The 17,392-nt window shown below is 45.5% G+C and overlaps 1 protein-coding gene across 3 annotated transcripts; it reads right to left on the reverse strand.

The window, feature by feature from the left end:
- Nucleotides 1–1,163: 1,163 nt before the first annotated feature.
- HTR1D (5-hydroxytryptamine receptor 1D) lies at nucleotides 1,164–15,710 on the reverse strand. 3 transcript variants are annotated; one of them, XM_071576678.1, is made up of 4 exons: nucleotides 11,422–11,451; nucleotides 7,883–8,009; nucleotides 6,512–6,565; nucleotides 1,164–4,119 (listed from the first exon to the last, which is right to left on the reverse strand). In XM_071576678.1, the coding sequence occupies exon 4, from the start codon at nucleotides 3,017–3,019 to the stop codon at nucleotides 1,883–1,885; it is 1,137 nt and encodes a 378-aa protein (XP_071432779.1). In that variant the 5' UTR covers nucleotides 3,020–4,119; nucleotides 6,512–6,565; nucleotides 7,883–8,009; nucleotides 11,422–11,451; the 3' UTR covers nucleotides 1,164–1,882. The 3 variants fall into 3 exon arrangements, with proteins under 3 accessions (XP_071432779.1, XP_071432778.1, XP_071432780.1); XM_071576677.1 differs by lacking the exons at nucleotides 7,883–8,009; nucleotides 11,422–11,451 and adding an exon at nucleotides 15,470–15,710; XM_071576679.1 differs by lacking the exons at nucleotides 6,512–6,565; nucleotides 7,883–8,009; nucleotides 11,422–11,451 and adding an exon at nucleotides 15,470–15,710.
- Between the last annotated feature and the right edge of the window lie 1,682 nt (nucleotides 15,711–17,392).

A 17,392-nucleotide genomic window follows, 5' to 3' on the forward strand; every position in this document is an offset into this window, starting at 1 on the left:
GCTCCAAGTGGCCTGGACACAGTGATGGCAGCCCAGAAGGGAGCCTGGAGCTCCAAGTTGTACACTGTTGTAACATCAGATTGAATAGTGCCAGGGACTGGCCTCAGGTGTGAGAGTTCAGTTGCCTACACTAATGTTTCAGGCCTTCCTCTGTGTGGCTGTAGGCCGTGTCAGCTCACATGCCTGCAGGCAAAGCAACAGCACAGGAAGGGAGTGAACACAGGTGAGAATCACCACAGCCAGTGGGCACTCTGGACACACTGTGTGGACTAAAGAAGACTATGTGGATATGGCCAGGTAGCAGCATCATCAAAACCTCAAGCTGGACAGAGCTAGATCAGTGCACTTTTGTGAGGGGAGAGGAGCTGTGTCCCAAACAGAGCAGCCTTAAGTGCCCTTGGTGAATACTGTGAGAGAGAAGACTGCAGTTCTGTGACCACACAACCACTCTGCTTGACTCTGCAGCATGCATATGGTCCTGGGCCATCACTTTATGGTCCAGTCTTCAGCAGAGGCACCAGCAACAGGGAGAATCTGCAAGGTTGTGCCAAAAATGCAAAGGAGAGGCTGAAGGCTGTGGTGGACCTGAGCAATGGTGGAGGGTGTTGGGATGGCTACAGCAAAGGATGGTGGAGATGAATTTTGGCAGGCTGAGAGATTGAAGGGTGTTCAGAAGGATGATGGGGTAACTTCTAAAGCAATGTGTGCCTCTCCTAATGCAGTGTGGACACTTGTGCTGTAAAATGCCCAGAGACTAAAAAGTTGAATGAAATTTGGGCTGCACCACTTGATGTGTTGTCCTGTCCAAGATTTCAAACAAGACTTCCATGTGCCAGCTTCCCACCTGCCAAATCAGGGAAATAATCCCAAAAGCAGAGGGTTCTGACAGTATGATTCCTGACAGATGTTTGTTTGACCAGTACTTAAATACTTCCAGAGACAGTGATGTCCCATCCACCCTAACAACCTTAATTACTAAGAAATTTTTCCTTGGTTTCTCACTTCATTCTCTCCTCTCTAAATTCCCATTTCTTGTCACAAAAGAGTGAACCTTCTGTCTGTTTTTTGAGGTCCCAATCATTCCACACTGGTACTAAACATATTCTCCTGTTTCAGTCTGCACATGCAAAAAAATAAATAAAAATATAAGATCAAGGTATTTTCCAATAATTTTCATGCTATTTATTCGGTAATATTTCTGCAGCGGTTATTCTATTAATAATAAAATGTGTAAAAATTACTTCAAATAGTCTTCTTTCTGAAGTTCACCAAAAACATAATTCAAATGCAGCATGTGTGAAATATTCATATAACTTAAATCTGTGCTATGCCTCCCTGCCCTGCAGCTGGTTATAGCTGGCTATGTCACACAACTTCTGAAAACTTATTATCTTCTTATCAGCATCACATAGATATGATAGAGGATATGACTGAAAATGTAGTATCAGATCCTGCTTTCCAGAAACTTTCTCAGCCTACATAAATAGTTAATGATATACAGCAGAAATACTGACATTCTGCAAATATATACAGAATTTCCTCCAATCAGGATACAAAGCATGGTAGAATTGGGTAATGTGTCACCTCCTCACACAAGCCCAGCTCCCTGGTTTGCACACCTTCCCTCATTACAAAGTTTATTTCATGTGTTGTTGATCTTATATACACACACAATCCCTGCAGAGACCACAGACGAGTTCTATTATGGAATGCAGAATTCCAGACAGAAAGTATCAAATTGGCAAGAAGTTGCAAGTTACATGCACAGAACAGGGTAGCAGCAGAGATGGCAATTACCATTCTGTTCCTTAGGAATAAAAGCATGGAAAGTTTCAGGTAGGCTATGAGATTGCACAAATGTCAGTAACACAAGAAGAGAGCCTTAAGATGAATGCTTTTTGAGGAGTATTAGTTTTTGGAAAGCCTGCTTAAATTCTTCATTAAAAGCTGTGTAAATTACTGGATTGATTAATGAGTTTAGGTAACCCAACCAGGTAAAAAAGTCCAGAAGGATGGGATGAAACCAACAGGCATCTTGGCAAATGGGTAGGACTAGGGACATGACAAAAAAAGGCAGCCAGCAGAAAATGAAAGCTCCCAGAATAATGCCTAAAGTTTTGGTGGCTTTCCTTTCTCTTGCAGCAGAAATTCTTTTCCTTTCCAGAACACTATCTGTAAGTTTTATTTTAACATGATTGATAACTATTGGGGATCCACCTGAATGAGAATGCCCTTCATGCAGGCTAGCATTGATGGAGCAGAGGGAAGACCCTGCAGAGCCGGTGATCAAGTGTGCAGTAGTAAAACGTTTCCCATATAATGAGGGTGGCTTCAGAATTCTGGATCGAGCCGATACATAAATTCTACCGTATAATATTAGGAGGAGCACAGTTGGGATGTAGAAAGCTCCACAAGTGGAATAAATTGTGTAGGAAATTTGGTCTGTATTCACAGTACACTTTGCAATTTTTTCATGAGCTTTCACTTGCCTCCAGAAAAATGGTGGCACAGAAATACTAATAGATATCATCCAGACCACAGCAATCATGAGGGCTGCTCGGCCAGCAGTCCGGCGTTTTGTGTATTCCAAGGCATCTGTGATAGCCCAGTATCTGTCCAGTGCAATAACACAGAGGTGTAGGATAGAGGCTGTGCAGCATGTGATGTCTGATGACAACCAGATATCACACATCACCTGGCCAAAGGCCCACGTATGGGTGACAGTGTAAGCAATGCTGATGGGCATCACAAGGACAGACACTAAAAGATCAGTCACTGCCAAGGAGCCAATGAGGTAATTTGCAGGTGTGTGGAGCTTTCTAGTCAGAAAAATTGTAATAACAACAAAAACATTTGCAAGGATTGTTGCCAAAGTTATAACAGACAGAAGGATTGACAGTGAAATCTTCAGCCCTAAGAGAGTCCTTTCATCCCAAGCCAGGGATGTTTCAGTGAAATTTAATGACATATTTGCTGAGCTCTGGAGAGAGAACTCTGATGAATGGTTGTACTGAGTCATCCTCTGCTCCGATTTCACCTTCCAGTGTAATCTTTCTGGGACGATGAAGAAAGATGCTCACTTTTTTTGATGAAACAGAACTTTTCATACTTAAGTCCAACACAGAAGAAATATTAACTTATTGAAAACTTCAGCTGACACAGTAGATGAGGTACTTCCCTAAGCAAGATCTTCCATCCCATCACATCAATGACATCATTGTGGAAACAAAATGTTAGCATAATTATCCAGATATCAGTCTGGTGTATGACAGTGCAAGCAGTACTATTAAGTCATGAGATTTTGGGTGGGTTTAATTTTTATCTTGAATAAATCATTCTTTATTATCTTTTCTTCACATGTTCTTTGTGAACCAACCTTCTGCAAAGCTGCATAAATCAATACTGAAGGGTGAGAGACAGAAAAGAAACATCTGAGCATGTAGTTAATGCCCCTTTGCTTGTGATAAAGCTGCCCTCAAGAATATTTTCCCTTTCTCTCTAATTAGCTGTCATGTTTTGGTATTTACGAGAGACACTTTATTAGTACAGTACCCAAGATATAAACCAGTAATGCCTGAACTCCTTCTGTAAACATAATTTCTGCCAGTTTCGCAAATTAAGGCTTCTTTTTGAAAAGTGCAGATCTTTGTTTTCATTTATTTCTCCAGACCATTCAGGTTTTCTCTCAACATTCAGTCTTCAAATACTGAAGTCAACTGTTAGGTACCAGAACTCAATGTGTTGGCACAAATTATAGCCCAATGTGCAATCTAGAGCCTTTCCATACTTTTCCTTGGATTCACCTAGTGTAACCTAACGTCTTCACAAACCTGAAGAAAACATCCTAAGACATATTTCCTTTAGTCCTTTCACTCACTTCCGCCCATAATGTTACTTACATTATGCCAGTCCAACCCTTCTTGAAAGAGATGCTGAATGTGAGTCATGAATGGCTTTATAGTGGGCCATGAGGGCTACAAAGAGAGACACTGAACTTCTCCAAGGAGATAATCACTGGGCCAGCCTTCTCCCAGTCATTGAGGAGAAATGCCTCTCTCAGTCATCGCTGGTACAAATTCATGCATCCAACACAAAATGGCGAGTCACTTGGTTGGGAATCTGTGGAGCAAGAACAGCATGAAACATTTGGCACTTTGACGTCAGACAGCCTCTCTTAAGCTTAGAAATCCTAACACAGGAAACAATACTTTTCAGTTTAATGTGTTTGATTTTTTTATAAACAACCACCTTCTGTGAGTTAAATTGATTTTTAGAAATGCTTTTTCTTTTGAGGTGTATTTTTCCAATAAGGGGACATAGAAGAGTCTCATATTTCATATTACACTATTACTTTATTGTTTTAGGTTTTTTTCTCCAGGAAGGGAAGATCCCTTCCTAATAACTATTTTTGTGTCACTAAGCAAAGGTGCAATTTACAAGTATTTTTGAACATGAAAGTGTTTATATTGACCAAAGTCCATCAAATCTAGTCACCTGTCTCTGGCAATGCCTATCCTAGTTCAGCAGGTGGGACCAGTTTATCTCTTTGTGGATGTGACCAAAGCTGTGTATTCTACATCCTTTGTGCCATTTCCCATGAACTGTTAACAATGGACCATTTGCAGCAGCTGCCCAGGGCACACGTGACCCCTCAGACTGGGAGCTGAGTGTGAAAGAAGCCTGTGAGACGGAAGCTGAGATAACTCCCCTCCAGGGAGTCCTTGGCACCTCCACATCCACCTGAGGGCTCAGCTCTGCTCATGGGCCAGCAACAATTCCAAAATTCCCCCTGACTCCCAGAGTCAGATCTCCCAGTGTGGAACTCCCTGCCCTGGGGGAAGGACTGGGTGCTCCCACCTGCACCTGAGGGGGTATAATCTTGGGGTTTTGGGACTTGGGGAACCACTCATTGGATGCAGAGGAGGAGCAGAACCTCGACAGGAGGAGCCCACCACTCTCGATCAGACTGTGACATCATCTGCACCAACAGGTTTTCCCCTTCCTTTTACTTTGGACTCGAAGGAACCACATGGGGCTCAGCACAGGGACCAACAAACCCCACTGTGTTTGTGCCCCAGAGGGCTGGGTTATAATTCTAGGGTTTGTGGGTTAAAGCCAATTTCTCTTTGTGCCATTGTAATATTTTTATTAAATTGTCAGTCTGACTTATAATCTCTTTCGTGTTGGATTTGTTTCTCCTGCTGGTTTACTTTTAAACCAGCACCATACATTCAGCTGAACCCTGTTTCCTTTTCCTGATGCTGTCACAACACCGATACATTCTGTTGGAGAAAGAGACCAGAACCACAAACAATTGTTGAAGATGTGGATACACCACTGATTTATACTGCAGCATAATGGTATTTTCTGTTCTCAGTTTATTTCCTCATGGTTTCCTGAAATTTACTTTGTTTTTTGAATAATTGCATAGCACTGATCTGATATTTCCACAGAGCAGTCCCAATTACAATAATTCCATAAACCTTGAATGATAATATCAACTTTTTTCCCCTGTCAGCTCACTTTTTACATCATGAGAACTATATTCCTTTTCCCACCTTTTAACTAAGGTTCTTTGCAACTCTGCACGGTCAGTTCTTGTCTTTATTACCCCAAAGTGCTATGTTCCATCATCAGATGTCATCATCCCACTACTCATGTACTTTCCAGATCACTCTTAGTCTCTTCAGAATCTAAGTAATTATATTGGTTGGACTTCACTCACTCCATATACTCATCAGCTTTTCTTAATTACTTCAACAGATTGGTGAGACATAACTTACCTTTACTAAAGCCAGAACTTTGACTGTTCTCCAGAACAATGTATGTGTACAGTAATACTATTGTTCATTGTAATTTCTGCCAACTGGCTATAGGTACAGATGTTGGGTTATGGCTCAGCAGTTGCGCAGATCTCTTTTGGAAGTGACACCACAGCAGTTGTCTTGCAGCTGGCAGGTGCAAAGGGAGTTGAAGTAGAAGCTGACCCCCCTGCTGATACCATTGCACTCTGGATCTTGAGTTGCAGTATCTGATAGTGAAGTTATGTTGTCATTCCTTTTGGCCAGAAATAAAGATTCTACTTGTAAACATCCCCCAGTTTCTCTTCAGTGAACAGGGATGCTGAAGTTAATCTAGTTTCTCTGTGAGAAATTTCCTTTATCTTCTCTGGGATTATTTTTTTTCATACCTTTACCATCCCATCAACTCTCTGACACGGTAATGGCTCACTTCAGAACTCTCACTTTTCGAATCTAAGAAATCTCTTACCTAAACACTGGGATGATTGCACATCCCACGCAGGAGAAAGGCTAAAAACCACCAGACAGACTGATCAGCAATATTAAAGACAATGACTGTATTTCTTAAAAACTAAAGCCAAGTCCAATCTTGATTTCAGTTACTAAGAAAAATGATAACAAGCCTTTCCCAGATATTGTAAGGATCAGCCATTGTCCTGTGTTAGTAGAATTCCAGGAACATGAACTAAAGTAAAGTGCACCTCACCCACCTGTACATGGGCAAGCCTATTAGTAGTCCTATTGCTCCAACAGCCTCTCAGTCACTGTGGGGAAAAAAATGAGTTGATATGAAACAGTATTTGCAGTGAAATTAACTAGTCTAGAGTTCTAATGAATTATTAATCTTCAACACACCAGTAAATGGGACATCCCTACACTAGGAGAAAGTTTTACTGAAACCAAACAATGCCTCAACATATACTGAGTTACTGAATTAATTGATGTCTTCCTCTCATGTGATACCCAAAGGAATAGAACCAAGTTTTTACAAAAATGCTCCAATTCAGGTATTTATCCTGTACTCAGAAAAAGTTACCATCTAGATAAAATGAACATACTCCAAATAATTTAGTGTTTCAATTAAGTTACATTTTACCCAGAAAAAAAAAAAAGCTAAACAGAGGTAAATGATTTTCCTGCTAAAAAAAAAGGTTTGCATAAACTATAGACAAGGAAAAAAATAACATTAGATGCTGAGCGGTCATTAAGTCAAGTATAAGACCATGCACATTAGTGCCTACTAACAAAAGCAGAACACAAACACACAGACACACACATCCTGAAACATCAGAGACCAGGAGTATGAAGTGGCCATGCAGCATGTTCCCTGAGAGCAGTGACAGGATGTGCAGCCTGGGCAGAGTGCATGTGACCTCTGGAGTGTGAGAAGCACTGGACAGAACGTGGTTGTTGAGGAATACATTCAGTGCAGTGCAGGTAGCTCAGGGTGAGCTGCAATGGAGCTGCAGGTGGATCTCTTTGGGAGAAGAGCCCAAGCCCAAGGAAAGAGAATGAGAACTGCTGACCCTTTGCACAAAAAGGGACCCAGGGACCTGTGTCACTGCCAGGGGCCCTGGCACTGAGAGACACAGCAGGAGCCCACAACCCCCAGACCTTCCTGTGCTTGGACTGTGAGGGGATAAAAGCCCAAGGGTCCCTTTGTTCTGGATCCCTCCTCAGAGGCACCAGCTCAAGCTGGTACTTTGGTATTGCACCATGACTAAATTACTTTGGGGATTGAGAGGTCTGAGACTGCAATGGGAAACGTGGGCTGGAGCTGGTGAGAAACCAGGTCTGACTGTGGAAGTGTAGGGAGCAGCTGCAAAGGGGCTTCGGTTCCAGCTCAGCTGGTGCCACAGTGAGTGCCAGAGTGGCTCCTGGATGGTCAGACAGGGAAGTTTCCTTAATACTGTTATCACCTCTGGATAAGATAGCATTATTGCCTCTGACATGTGCAGCTGGCAGCCTGGGGCAGTGCTCGTGTTAGCAGTGCTACCAGCAGGCATCTGTGTGCACAGCATGGAGCAGCCATGCCAGCCCTCAGGCCCCACCAGGCAGGGCATGGCAGGTTTGCCACCCACATTTCACAGGACGGGAATCCTCTCAGGTGCTTTGGCTGCGTCAGCATCGTCCTTGGTCCATCTTTTCTTGAGCTTCACCTGGTGCTCTCAGCCATGGACTGTGGGTACTTTTTTCACTTCAAAGTTCCTGAAATAAATTGAAGGTGATGTCACAGCCAATCAGAGTGAGGTTTTCACAGCACAGCACATGTGATGTACAATGTTGGAGCAATCCTCTTATGTTAGGTGCTTGCAGGTGAGGCTTCCTAAAGAGCAGCCAGGAACAGCACAGAGCAAAGGAGAGCACATCTGTCCTTGGTTTATCTATGCTACTGTCCCTGTGGATTGTCCACACTACTGCCCTGGGTAGCATGCAGGTTTGGCAGTTGAGAGGGGGTGGAACAAGTATAGACCCATGCAGTGAGGATGAGGAGAAACCAAGGCACAGAGTGATCCTGCAGTGAAAATACATGATGATACAACCACAGCAAGCAGCACAGTCACTAGAGCCTCTTCTGTAACAAACAGGGACAGTACAGCATGTCCTGACTGCAGGACCACAGAAACCAGGACTGCCCTCTACAGCTACCTCCCTCTTGCATGCCAAATGTGATCTGGGCTGACTATGACTCTAATTTACATATCCCGAACAGTACTGAGGGTTGCATGGGGAGGGATCTTTTGAGCCCTGTGTCCACACAATCAGTAGTTCCTGGGACAGTCCAGGATGTAAGGAGAAGTGTAATATTGTATTGGTAACCTGGTGAGATTCTTTTTCATTCATCAGAAAGAAGAAAAGGAAAGAGTATTTAAATGGAGAGACAATTTCCAACAGTGTACTGCTGTTTAACTTAGCAGAAAGCCCAGTTCAGAGTCTGGAAGGTGAAGGAAGGTCATGTGCAATGTGAAAAGAAACACACTGCAGCTGTTGGTGATAGCACTGGAAGTGCTTCACTGTTCAGGATTCTCACTTAAAACCAGGTACTTTTTAGGAAAAGGTGCTTTGCATCCCAGTTCTGCAATTAAACTCAGAGCAAGGGCAAGGTGGCAGGGTAGGGTCTCTAGAAGGAAAAACTGAGGGCCAGGTGCACCGAGGCAGGTACACAGGCAGGTGGGAAAAGGCTGGGTGGCACCACGAGCTTCTTAGGACCCAGTGCCATCATGTGGGGACTGGGCACGGAGCTGCAGAGACCTCCTAGACCACCAGAGATGCTCAGTCCTAAGGGAAAACCAAGTCCTGACACATCTCTGTCCTTTCTGGAGTGTAGCCATTACTGGAGCATGGGGCAATTCCCACAGACTGAAATTTTGTATTGCAGCTGATACACTTTCTGAAGATGCCAGGCTGCAAGAAGGTGGCTTTGATGCATCCTGTGCTGGGTTGGAGCAGGGTAAATAGTGTGTACAAAATAGGTATGTTGAAATGAAAATCCAGAAATTTACTCTTTCAGTAAATAAAACAGAAAAAAACAAATGAGAACAAGATAAAGTGTCCTTTAATAAGTTGCACATTTTCTTTAAGTTGACACTGAAGTTAAAGGAATTAGGAGATTCACTCTCTTTCCTTGAAGCTGGGGAACTGCAAAGGGATGGCTGAGAAGAGAGCAAACTACTGAAAATCCATTTTGTAACAATCTCACTTTTTCACTGTAGAATCTGCTATCTAACCTAAATAGACCAGGTCTACTCTGTCATGCTGAGAGCATGATCAGCAGTGAAGCTGCTCCCAGTGTGAGCTAACAGCAGATGGCCAGGAGGCACCCCTTGGGACAGAAGGTGGCACTCCACCCAGGAGGCACCTCTCTGAGGGCACATTTCAGAGCAGAACTCAAAAAATGAATAAGTTTTGAATAAGTTCTTGCATACTGGTGTCCTAGTTCAGCTGGAGGGACCAGCTAACCCTGTGTGGTGGTGATCAAACCTGTGTATTCCACCCCCTCTATTCATTCCCCAAGGACAGTGGGCCATTAGCAGCAGCTGCCCAGGGAGCCATTATCACCTTCACACCCAGCCTGAGGGGGGCGGAGCTGCTAATGGGCCATCAACAGCTCAACACGCCCTGGCTCCCAGAGTTAATCACCCATTGTGTGAGTCCCCGCCCAGGGGGAGGGACTGAGTGCTCCCTGAGGGTACATAAGTGGTGGGTAAGAAGATCTCAGGAACCTCTCGTTGGATCCAGAGAAGCAGCAGGACCTTGACAGGAGGAGATCCCCGCTCTCGCCCAGACCACAGCCCTCACCTGCACCAACAGGTTTTCCTTTTCCTTTTGCTCTGGACTTGGGGGAACCACAGGGGTCTCAGCACAAGGGCAAACAAGCCCCCTTGGGTTTGTGCCCCAGGACACTGCGTTATACTGCTGGGGTTTTGTGAGTTGAAAGCAATTTCCCTTATGTGTCAGTGTTGTTATTGTAATATTATTATTAAATTTTAGGTCTGACTTATAATCTCTCTCGTGGTGAGTTCATTTCCCCCTGTTGGTTCACCTTTAAACCAGCACAACTGGGACAACTGACTCAAGCATGCAGCATAGAGTAGCTGTGGAGTTCAACTTGGAGACCAAGTCCTGATCAAACATCATGAAATATATTTAGATTAGCTCTAGGAAGCTTCCCATCCAGAGATCAAAATCAAATCAGGATACAGTTTCTGGCAGAAAACCTGGCAAGCCATAGTGTATTGCACTGAAAAATGAAAGGTACAGTCTGCATAAATTCTGTTTGCACCTGAATTTCAGGTCAGCCCCAGCAGCAGCTGGGCCCTTTATGGCTAAGCATCTCTCTTCATAGCCTGTGAGGGGAGCTGCTACAGAAGAGTTCATGTTTCTAGAGAAGTGTACCTGACACTGCAAGTGTTCACTCCAGCATGGCTCAAGCAGCACAACTAAATCTCTAATGCTACAATTATTGTGACTATTTCCAAGTAAATTTGGTATGCCTATTTTGTTTCCTTAATATAGAAAACAGAACTCTATGCGAGAAATTGTATAGAAAACATTTTTCATTTAAAATAAGCAACTATAGTAACTGGCAAGCAAATATTGGCAATGTTTGACACCTTTACTGCCTTCTCCATACCTTCTATTTTTGCTCAGCATTCAAGAAAGTATTGGTATTTTTCCTCACATACCTTTATTTATACACAGCCAACATGTATTAGCTACCCAATGCACATGCACCAAGTTTCACTTTTATGTTTTGGCCATTATTCCTTGCCTGATCCTCTCTCCAGTCTCAAAGTCAAGAAGAATTATATTTTTCACAGAAAGGATCTTACAGGATTGCCTGTAGAGGCATTTGAAAGGCATTAGTTGATGTGTTAATACTTTAGTTACATAAACAATTAAGCCTTAAAAATTCAAGCTGGGATGATACATCACAGCTGATCTCCTAACTATAGACACTGAATCAGAGTGTACCCCTGACTGCCAAGAGAGAGGATGAGACAGCTTCAGTTCACTGACCTCTCCTGCAGCACTTCCTCACTGAGTAAACAAAGCTAAAATGCACTTTTGCAGAAATATGGTTTACGTTTCTTGGAAGAAGCACCCTGTGATCTCTTACCCTCTGCCCTGGAGGCAATTCAGGAAGAAACTGAGAACAACTTCGGCCTGCATGACCTCGAACTGCAGGTGCTGTGTAAGGGAACACACAGGGATTTTACCTACACATGAGCAGGATGAAACACATTCTACCATGCAATTCTACAATTCTACTAAGCAATTCCACCTTGATGGGAATGAGGAGGTCCAGTAGTTCATACTTTCAGTAATGGTTTGGGTGATGAAGTGGATGGTGGAACTTCTGGGGTTCCAGCACACTAGGAAACAGAATGAAGGTTAAATTTGAGTTTAAGAACAAGAGCAAAGTATTTAGTTTGGAAATGAGCCACTGCCCTGTTGTGATCACAGAATCACAGAATATTCTGAGTTGGAAGGAACCCACAAGCATTATCGAGTCCAGCTCTTGAGTGAATGGCCCATATGGGGATCAAACCCACAACCTTGGTGTTCTTAGCACCGTGCCCTAACCAATGGAGCTAATCTCAGGCGAGGGAGAGTACCAGCTCGGTAAAAGCTCTGCATAGTGTGGGACCAACATGCACTTTCAGCAGAGCCAGTGACCTTGTACCTGAGCAGTGGCAAAAACGTTGGCACGTGTGCAACTAGGAATAAGGCCTTGAATACATCTTTTTCTGTTTACCTTGGACAAGGTCAAATGGCAGCCCTGTGTTCAGCTTTGGGCGCTGTTCCCTAGAAGATATGGAGCACATAGACAGAGATAAGAGGAAAGCAGCAGAAATCATCGAAAAAGAAAATGTATGGGAATAAAATACAGGTATGTCTGGGCTAAAAGGGCACAACTCAAGGAGACATTCAACAGTCTTTCTATGCATGAAAGCCTGCAGAACAGTCTGTCCTCATAGCTGTGACTAGAATCACTGAAGGGAAAGGATTTAACTACAGCAAGGAAGACTAAGCCATTAGGAAAACCTTGCAGATATTAAGAGTAGTGAAACTTGAGGTATTGCTTGGGGACACTGTGGCATGTTCAGAGTCACAAGGACAGGTCAAACTATCTTTCTGTAGTGTGGTTTCCTATAACCAATAAAGTACCAGGAAAGCAAAGTGGATTTGACAGTCTACCCTGTGTAAAATGGTGAAAAACAGAAATATTTTTTCGACTGCAATATGGTGTAAACTTAGCCAATTCAAAATTAACAAAAACTCAAGACAGTGCAAGTTTTGCAGAACATCACAGTTCATATCTGGAACTAACTCGAGACTCAGCATTATGGTGCTGTAGTATTGCCTTCAAGAGGAGAGTGGTGGGGAATGACAGTTGCTTATAAAAACCACCACTGGATGTCATTGGGACACCAGAGCTCCCAGCTTCACCATTTCAGTGCACAAACAGGAAGAAGGAACTGTCCATGATTGTGCCAGGTAGGAGCACAGCACCCGAAAGTTCTCTTGACACACCAGGGCATCAACTCCATAAGCATTTTCCACATTGCCCTGACTTTCTGAGCATTGCTCCCTTCAATGCTCTACCCTATCTCACTGCGCTCTGACCTTTAGTATACTCGTCTGACTTCTGCTTCACTTTCTAGGATGCAGACACAGGCTTCTCTGACATAGAATGCTTGGTCCTTTGGTTCCTGAATATTTATAAGGACCTATGAAGCAGCATTCCCCCCTGTGATCTGTTAGGAACTCTCCTGCTCTAACAGCCTCAGCAAAGAAGCTGAACAGTTACTGCTCTGACCACAGCGCTTAGGCCATGATGCTGCTTAGTTTTTACCCTGGCTTAGAATAAACTCCCTTAGCCATCCCAATTGCAGTGAGCTCAGAAATGGGAAAATATCTAAGTTCCCCTCTGCACAACATCACTGTGTTCATATAGGGTCAGTAATGGGCAGGTTGGGAGTTGGCAGGAAGGAACACGTGAGTCCTGAGCTGTGCCTCTGGGGACCACAGAGGACGGATCACAGCCTGTGTGCATGCTGAGGGATATCTCTCTTTACATGCATCTCTGAGTGCCCTGTCAAGGGGCAAAAAGAATCATTAATCAAAAGACAGAGCTAAAAAGAGTCAATTTTTGTGCTAAGTTTGGATATCAGGCTGGTTGCCTTCAGAGCTGTATGTAGGGCAGCTCTAGACAGGCAAATGGCTGCAAGACGACTGCCTTGCCTTGCTGTGTACATGTCAAAACAGAATGATACTTCCACTGGGTTTTGTTCTGCATTTAGGTGAGGACAGTGCACTGCCATCATGCTTACTTTGTGTTAGACAGTGAAAGTAGCCAGGCCCCTCACATCTTCCTGCATTTTGACATGTTTCAATTTAAGAAATACATTTCCCGGATTTCTAAGAAAGCTGCAAACCAGCAGTACTCACATCAAGGGTTTGATTTTTTTTTAATTTCTTATTCTCTGCCACTTACTCACACATGTTTGTATTATATGTGCTTAATTCCCAGCCCAGCAGAAGTACGATACATGAGAATAAAATGAACGAGTGATGACTGGTGAGGATGTTACTCTGAGATCATCCAGATCCAGAAAATGTTACAAGCAACATGAGAAGCAACAGATTGACTATTTGTTTGATATTTGCTAATTTTAATATTTAGGAAGCATGTATGATGTACAGCCTAAATCCTTTGTTATTCTGCTGCCTGGAGATCGAGGAGAACATGAAAAACAAAAGCAAATTTGTCTTGATAAACCTCTCAGATCCCAGATGTGGCTTTTTGGAATAATCTAGTCAACATTCCACTGACAACAGTTCTCGTGAGGAGGAAGTTACAATTACAGTCAGAGTAATCCCACCTCTCTGAAGTCAACTCTCCGCTTAGTTTTACAAAGGGTGTTTCTTCCTTGAGGTTTACTTCAGGCTCACAACTGGGAAAGGGACTGTCTGTCTGAGGAAGCATTATCCTCCTTGAAGTCTGTGTTCAAGTCTCATGCATTGCTGCCTTCAGTATCCTGGAAAAATCAGGATCATCTCATGACTGCAGGGCAATGCAGTCCTTGTTCTTGACTGAGTTCAGCTCTTTGCTGAAGGACCAAAGCTCAACCCAAAAGCGGTTCACATTCATCATTGCTGCCACAAGCGGCAGGTGGTCCATTGGCTTCATGTGAGAAAACTGCGATTTGTCCTGGAAAGCCTGGCGTGCATCCATGCAGGGACATACATATGGATAGGTGAGGACTCCAGGAGTATATTACAGTGGCAACTCCTGTCTTCGTGCTAACACCCCATCAGAGGTGACATTTGGTCACCATCATACCTGAAATAGGACTGAGGAAGAAGCCAGGCAGCTGGGCCACGCATGAAATACAAACCAGGATGGTGCAGGATAATGATGAGATAACCATAAAAAGATAAATCTTGGAGCCACAATAACCCAAAGCTTTCACCAAGGCAATCCCTGTAATATTACACTTTTAAAGTGGTCACTTCATTTACCCAATATAACCCTGCACCTGGAGGGAGAGCCCTGCAACAAGCATTTATAAAGCTCTAAATCGCCTGTGATAGCAAAGCCTTCCTCCCAGATACACGGCATAAAAGGCCATTACAGGCTGCCCGGAGAGGTTGTGGCTGGAAACATTCAAGGTCAGGTTGGACGGGGCCCTGAGCAACCTGATCTGGTTGAAGATGCCCCTCGTGGCAGGGGGGCGGGACTAGGTGACCTCTAACGGCTCCTTCCCACGCAAACCATCCTTTGATTCTGTGAGGAACGCCCGCGTGCGGCGCCGCGGGGGTCCCCGCTCTGCGTTGGCCGGGGCTCCGCGGGGCGATGCGGCCGAGGGGGCTCTGCCCGCCCCACCCGCCGGCGCCCGCCGAGCCGGGGCGATTGCTGGGCAGTGCCGCCGCAGGCCGCGGCCTCCATCCCCTGCCCCTCGTCCCCTTTCCCCCTCCTCCGCCGACGGGTCCTGGGGCTTCTCCCTCGGCCACAGGGGCAGAGCCTGCGGGGCTCCGTCCCCGGGTAACAACTTCAGCCGGGGCTCCGCGGGCGCCCCCCCAGCCCGGCCGGACCAAGCGGCGGCGAGAGCCCGCCCCGTCGGCAGCGCCCTGGCCGCGCCCCGGCCACCGGCACTCACCCGCCGTCCGCACCGTCCCGCTCTCGCCCGGCTACGGCAGCGCCTGCCCGAATTACTGATGGCCTCGGCCGAGTCCGCTCTCCCGGCTCCGCTCTCCCGGCTCCGCTCTCCCGGCTCCGCTCTCCCGACTCCTCTGCGCCGCGGGGGCTCGGCCGCTCCTTAGCACGCCGGCGGCGGTCGCTCAGCGTCGGGGGCCGGGCCGGTGCTCTGCCGGTGCTCTGGGTCAGGGCAGTGAGGGGCCCCCGCGCCACCAGCGCCCCCGGCCGAGCCTCCCGCGGCCGCCTGCGAGGGGAGCCTCGGCTCGGCGGCGGGCGCTGGGGCAGCGCTGCCCAGTGGGGGTCGGCGGGGTGGGACCTGCGACCCTCTCCCGGGAGGTCTCCGCACCGGACCCCACCACGCCAGCCTGGCCTTGTCCACTGTGCCGGGAAGCGCGGCTCTGGCAGGCTGCGGGGCCGGAGACCTCGCGCCGTCCCCGTGGATTCGAGGATCCATGACTTGAAGGATCACGGTGATGCCCTGTGTGGCAGTGGAGGCCCCGCCGAGGGCCGAGGGCCGAGGGCAAAGGACAGTTCAGAATTCCCCTGGATGAGCTCAGCTTTGCTCCAACCAGGGGCTCGCAGCCCCCTTTGCAGTGCAGCCCCTCTGCATCCAAGCCTAAAAGACCCAGAGTGTTAATTCAGCTTTTTTAAGCTATGTAGTTGGTGGGTTTTAACTGGTTTAGTTGCTAATGAGAAATAAAAGCTGCTTTTTTTTTTTCAGAGAAGCAGTACTTTTCACACTAGGCAAAACTTTTATGTAAAAGTAATTCAAATTCCAAGGTCGTGAAAGTGAAAAGCTAATGTCACTGCCCCTTTGCAGCATTGGTTGGCCTTAAATAGATTCTAAATTAGCCATTGCCAACCAGCTGTCTCCGTTTCCTTCTGGCTGCTAATTTATATATTGGGTTACTTTCAAAACAGAGATAATCTCATGATTTTTGGACACTTACTGTTGATAGCCAGGCTTTACCCTCTCCACCACACTGTCTCAGTGGTTTAAGACCCTGAGCCCAAGTCTGCTCTAGCTCCCCTCAGCTCAGTCTCAAAAATGTCATGCTCTGTCCAAATATTTTAAAGGGTTTTGTCCCAACTTCAACACTTCAAATAGCTGTCAGCATTTCATCTGTTCTCCCCTGCAACTTAGGACTTAGAACATGCTTTTGAATCTGAAGCAGCTGGTTATTGTATAAGTTATAAAGCTGCAGCCTTACTTCAGACTGAGAGGAAAATGTGAGCTTTTTAAACTGCAGCCACATGGTGTGAATCTTACACAAAAAATAATTCCCTGCAGCATCACTTCACTTCCAGGCTGGGAGAGGACACGTGGTGAATCTTTTGAGCCTCCAGAATTTCCCAGAGACAGACTGAGACAAGAGTAGCTACAATACGGTTTCTTCGAAAGTCTGAAAATGCCTCTCGGTTTATTTTCCTTACAAACGATGTGGGAGTTTTTCATGGGTGGGAATGTGCTGATGTGATACAATGTGGAAGGAAAGAGGTTGGCTCTTTTATATCTCCAACTGAAGAATAAATTCTGCCCTTGGGGTAGAGATACTCCAGGGAGTCTTGCAGAGCTCTGCAGCAGGGTGCAGGCTGGTTTGGGGTCTGTGGCCACTCCAAGCCAGCAGCTGCTGCCCTGTGGTCCCTTGTCAAGAGAAGTGAACTCACGTGCCACAGGCAGAGGCCAGATTCCTCTTAGCATAGGAAAAACATTTGCTGTAAAGTCATCGTTCTCCCATGCCAGGGCTTCACAGATGTCAGGTTTAGTTCAGAACCATTAATTCCATGTAAAAAAAGGAAGTGTCTGTTGGCTTTCCTTAGGCTTATTGGGAAAATCAGAGAAAATTTTGGGGGGCAGACTAGACTTCAGATGCTAAAAATAATA

The sequence above is a fragment of the Pithys albifrons genome, chromosome 24 (assembly GCF_047495875.1).
Source record: "Pithys albifrons albifrons isolate INPA30051 chromosome 24, PitAlb_v1, whole genome shotgun sequence".
NCBI lineage: Eukaryota > Metazoa > Chordata > Aves > Passeriformes > Thamnophilidae > Pithys > Pithys albifrons.

Coding starts and splice junctions, on each gene's coding strand:
- HTR1D (XM_071576679.1), bottom strand. CDS start 3,019: ATGACTCAGTACAACCATTCATCAGAGTTCTCTCTCCAGAGCTCAGCA.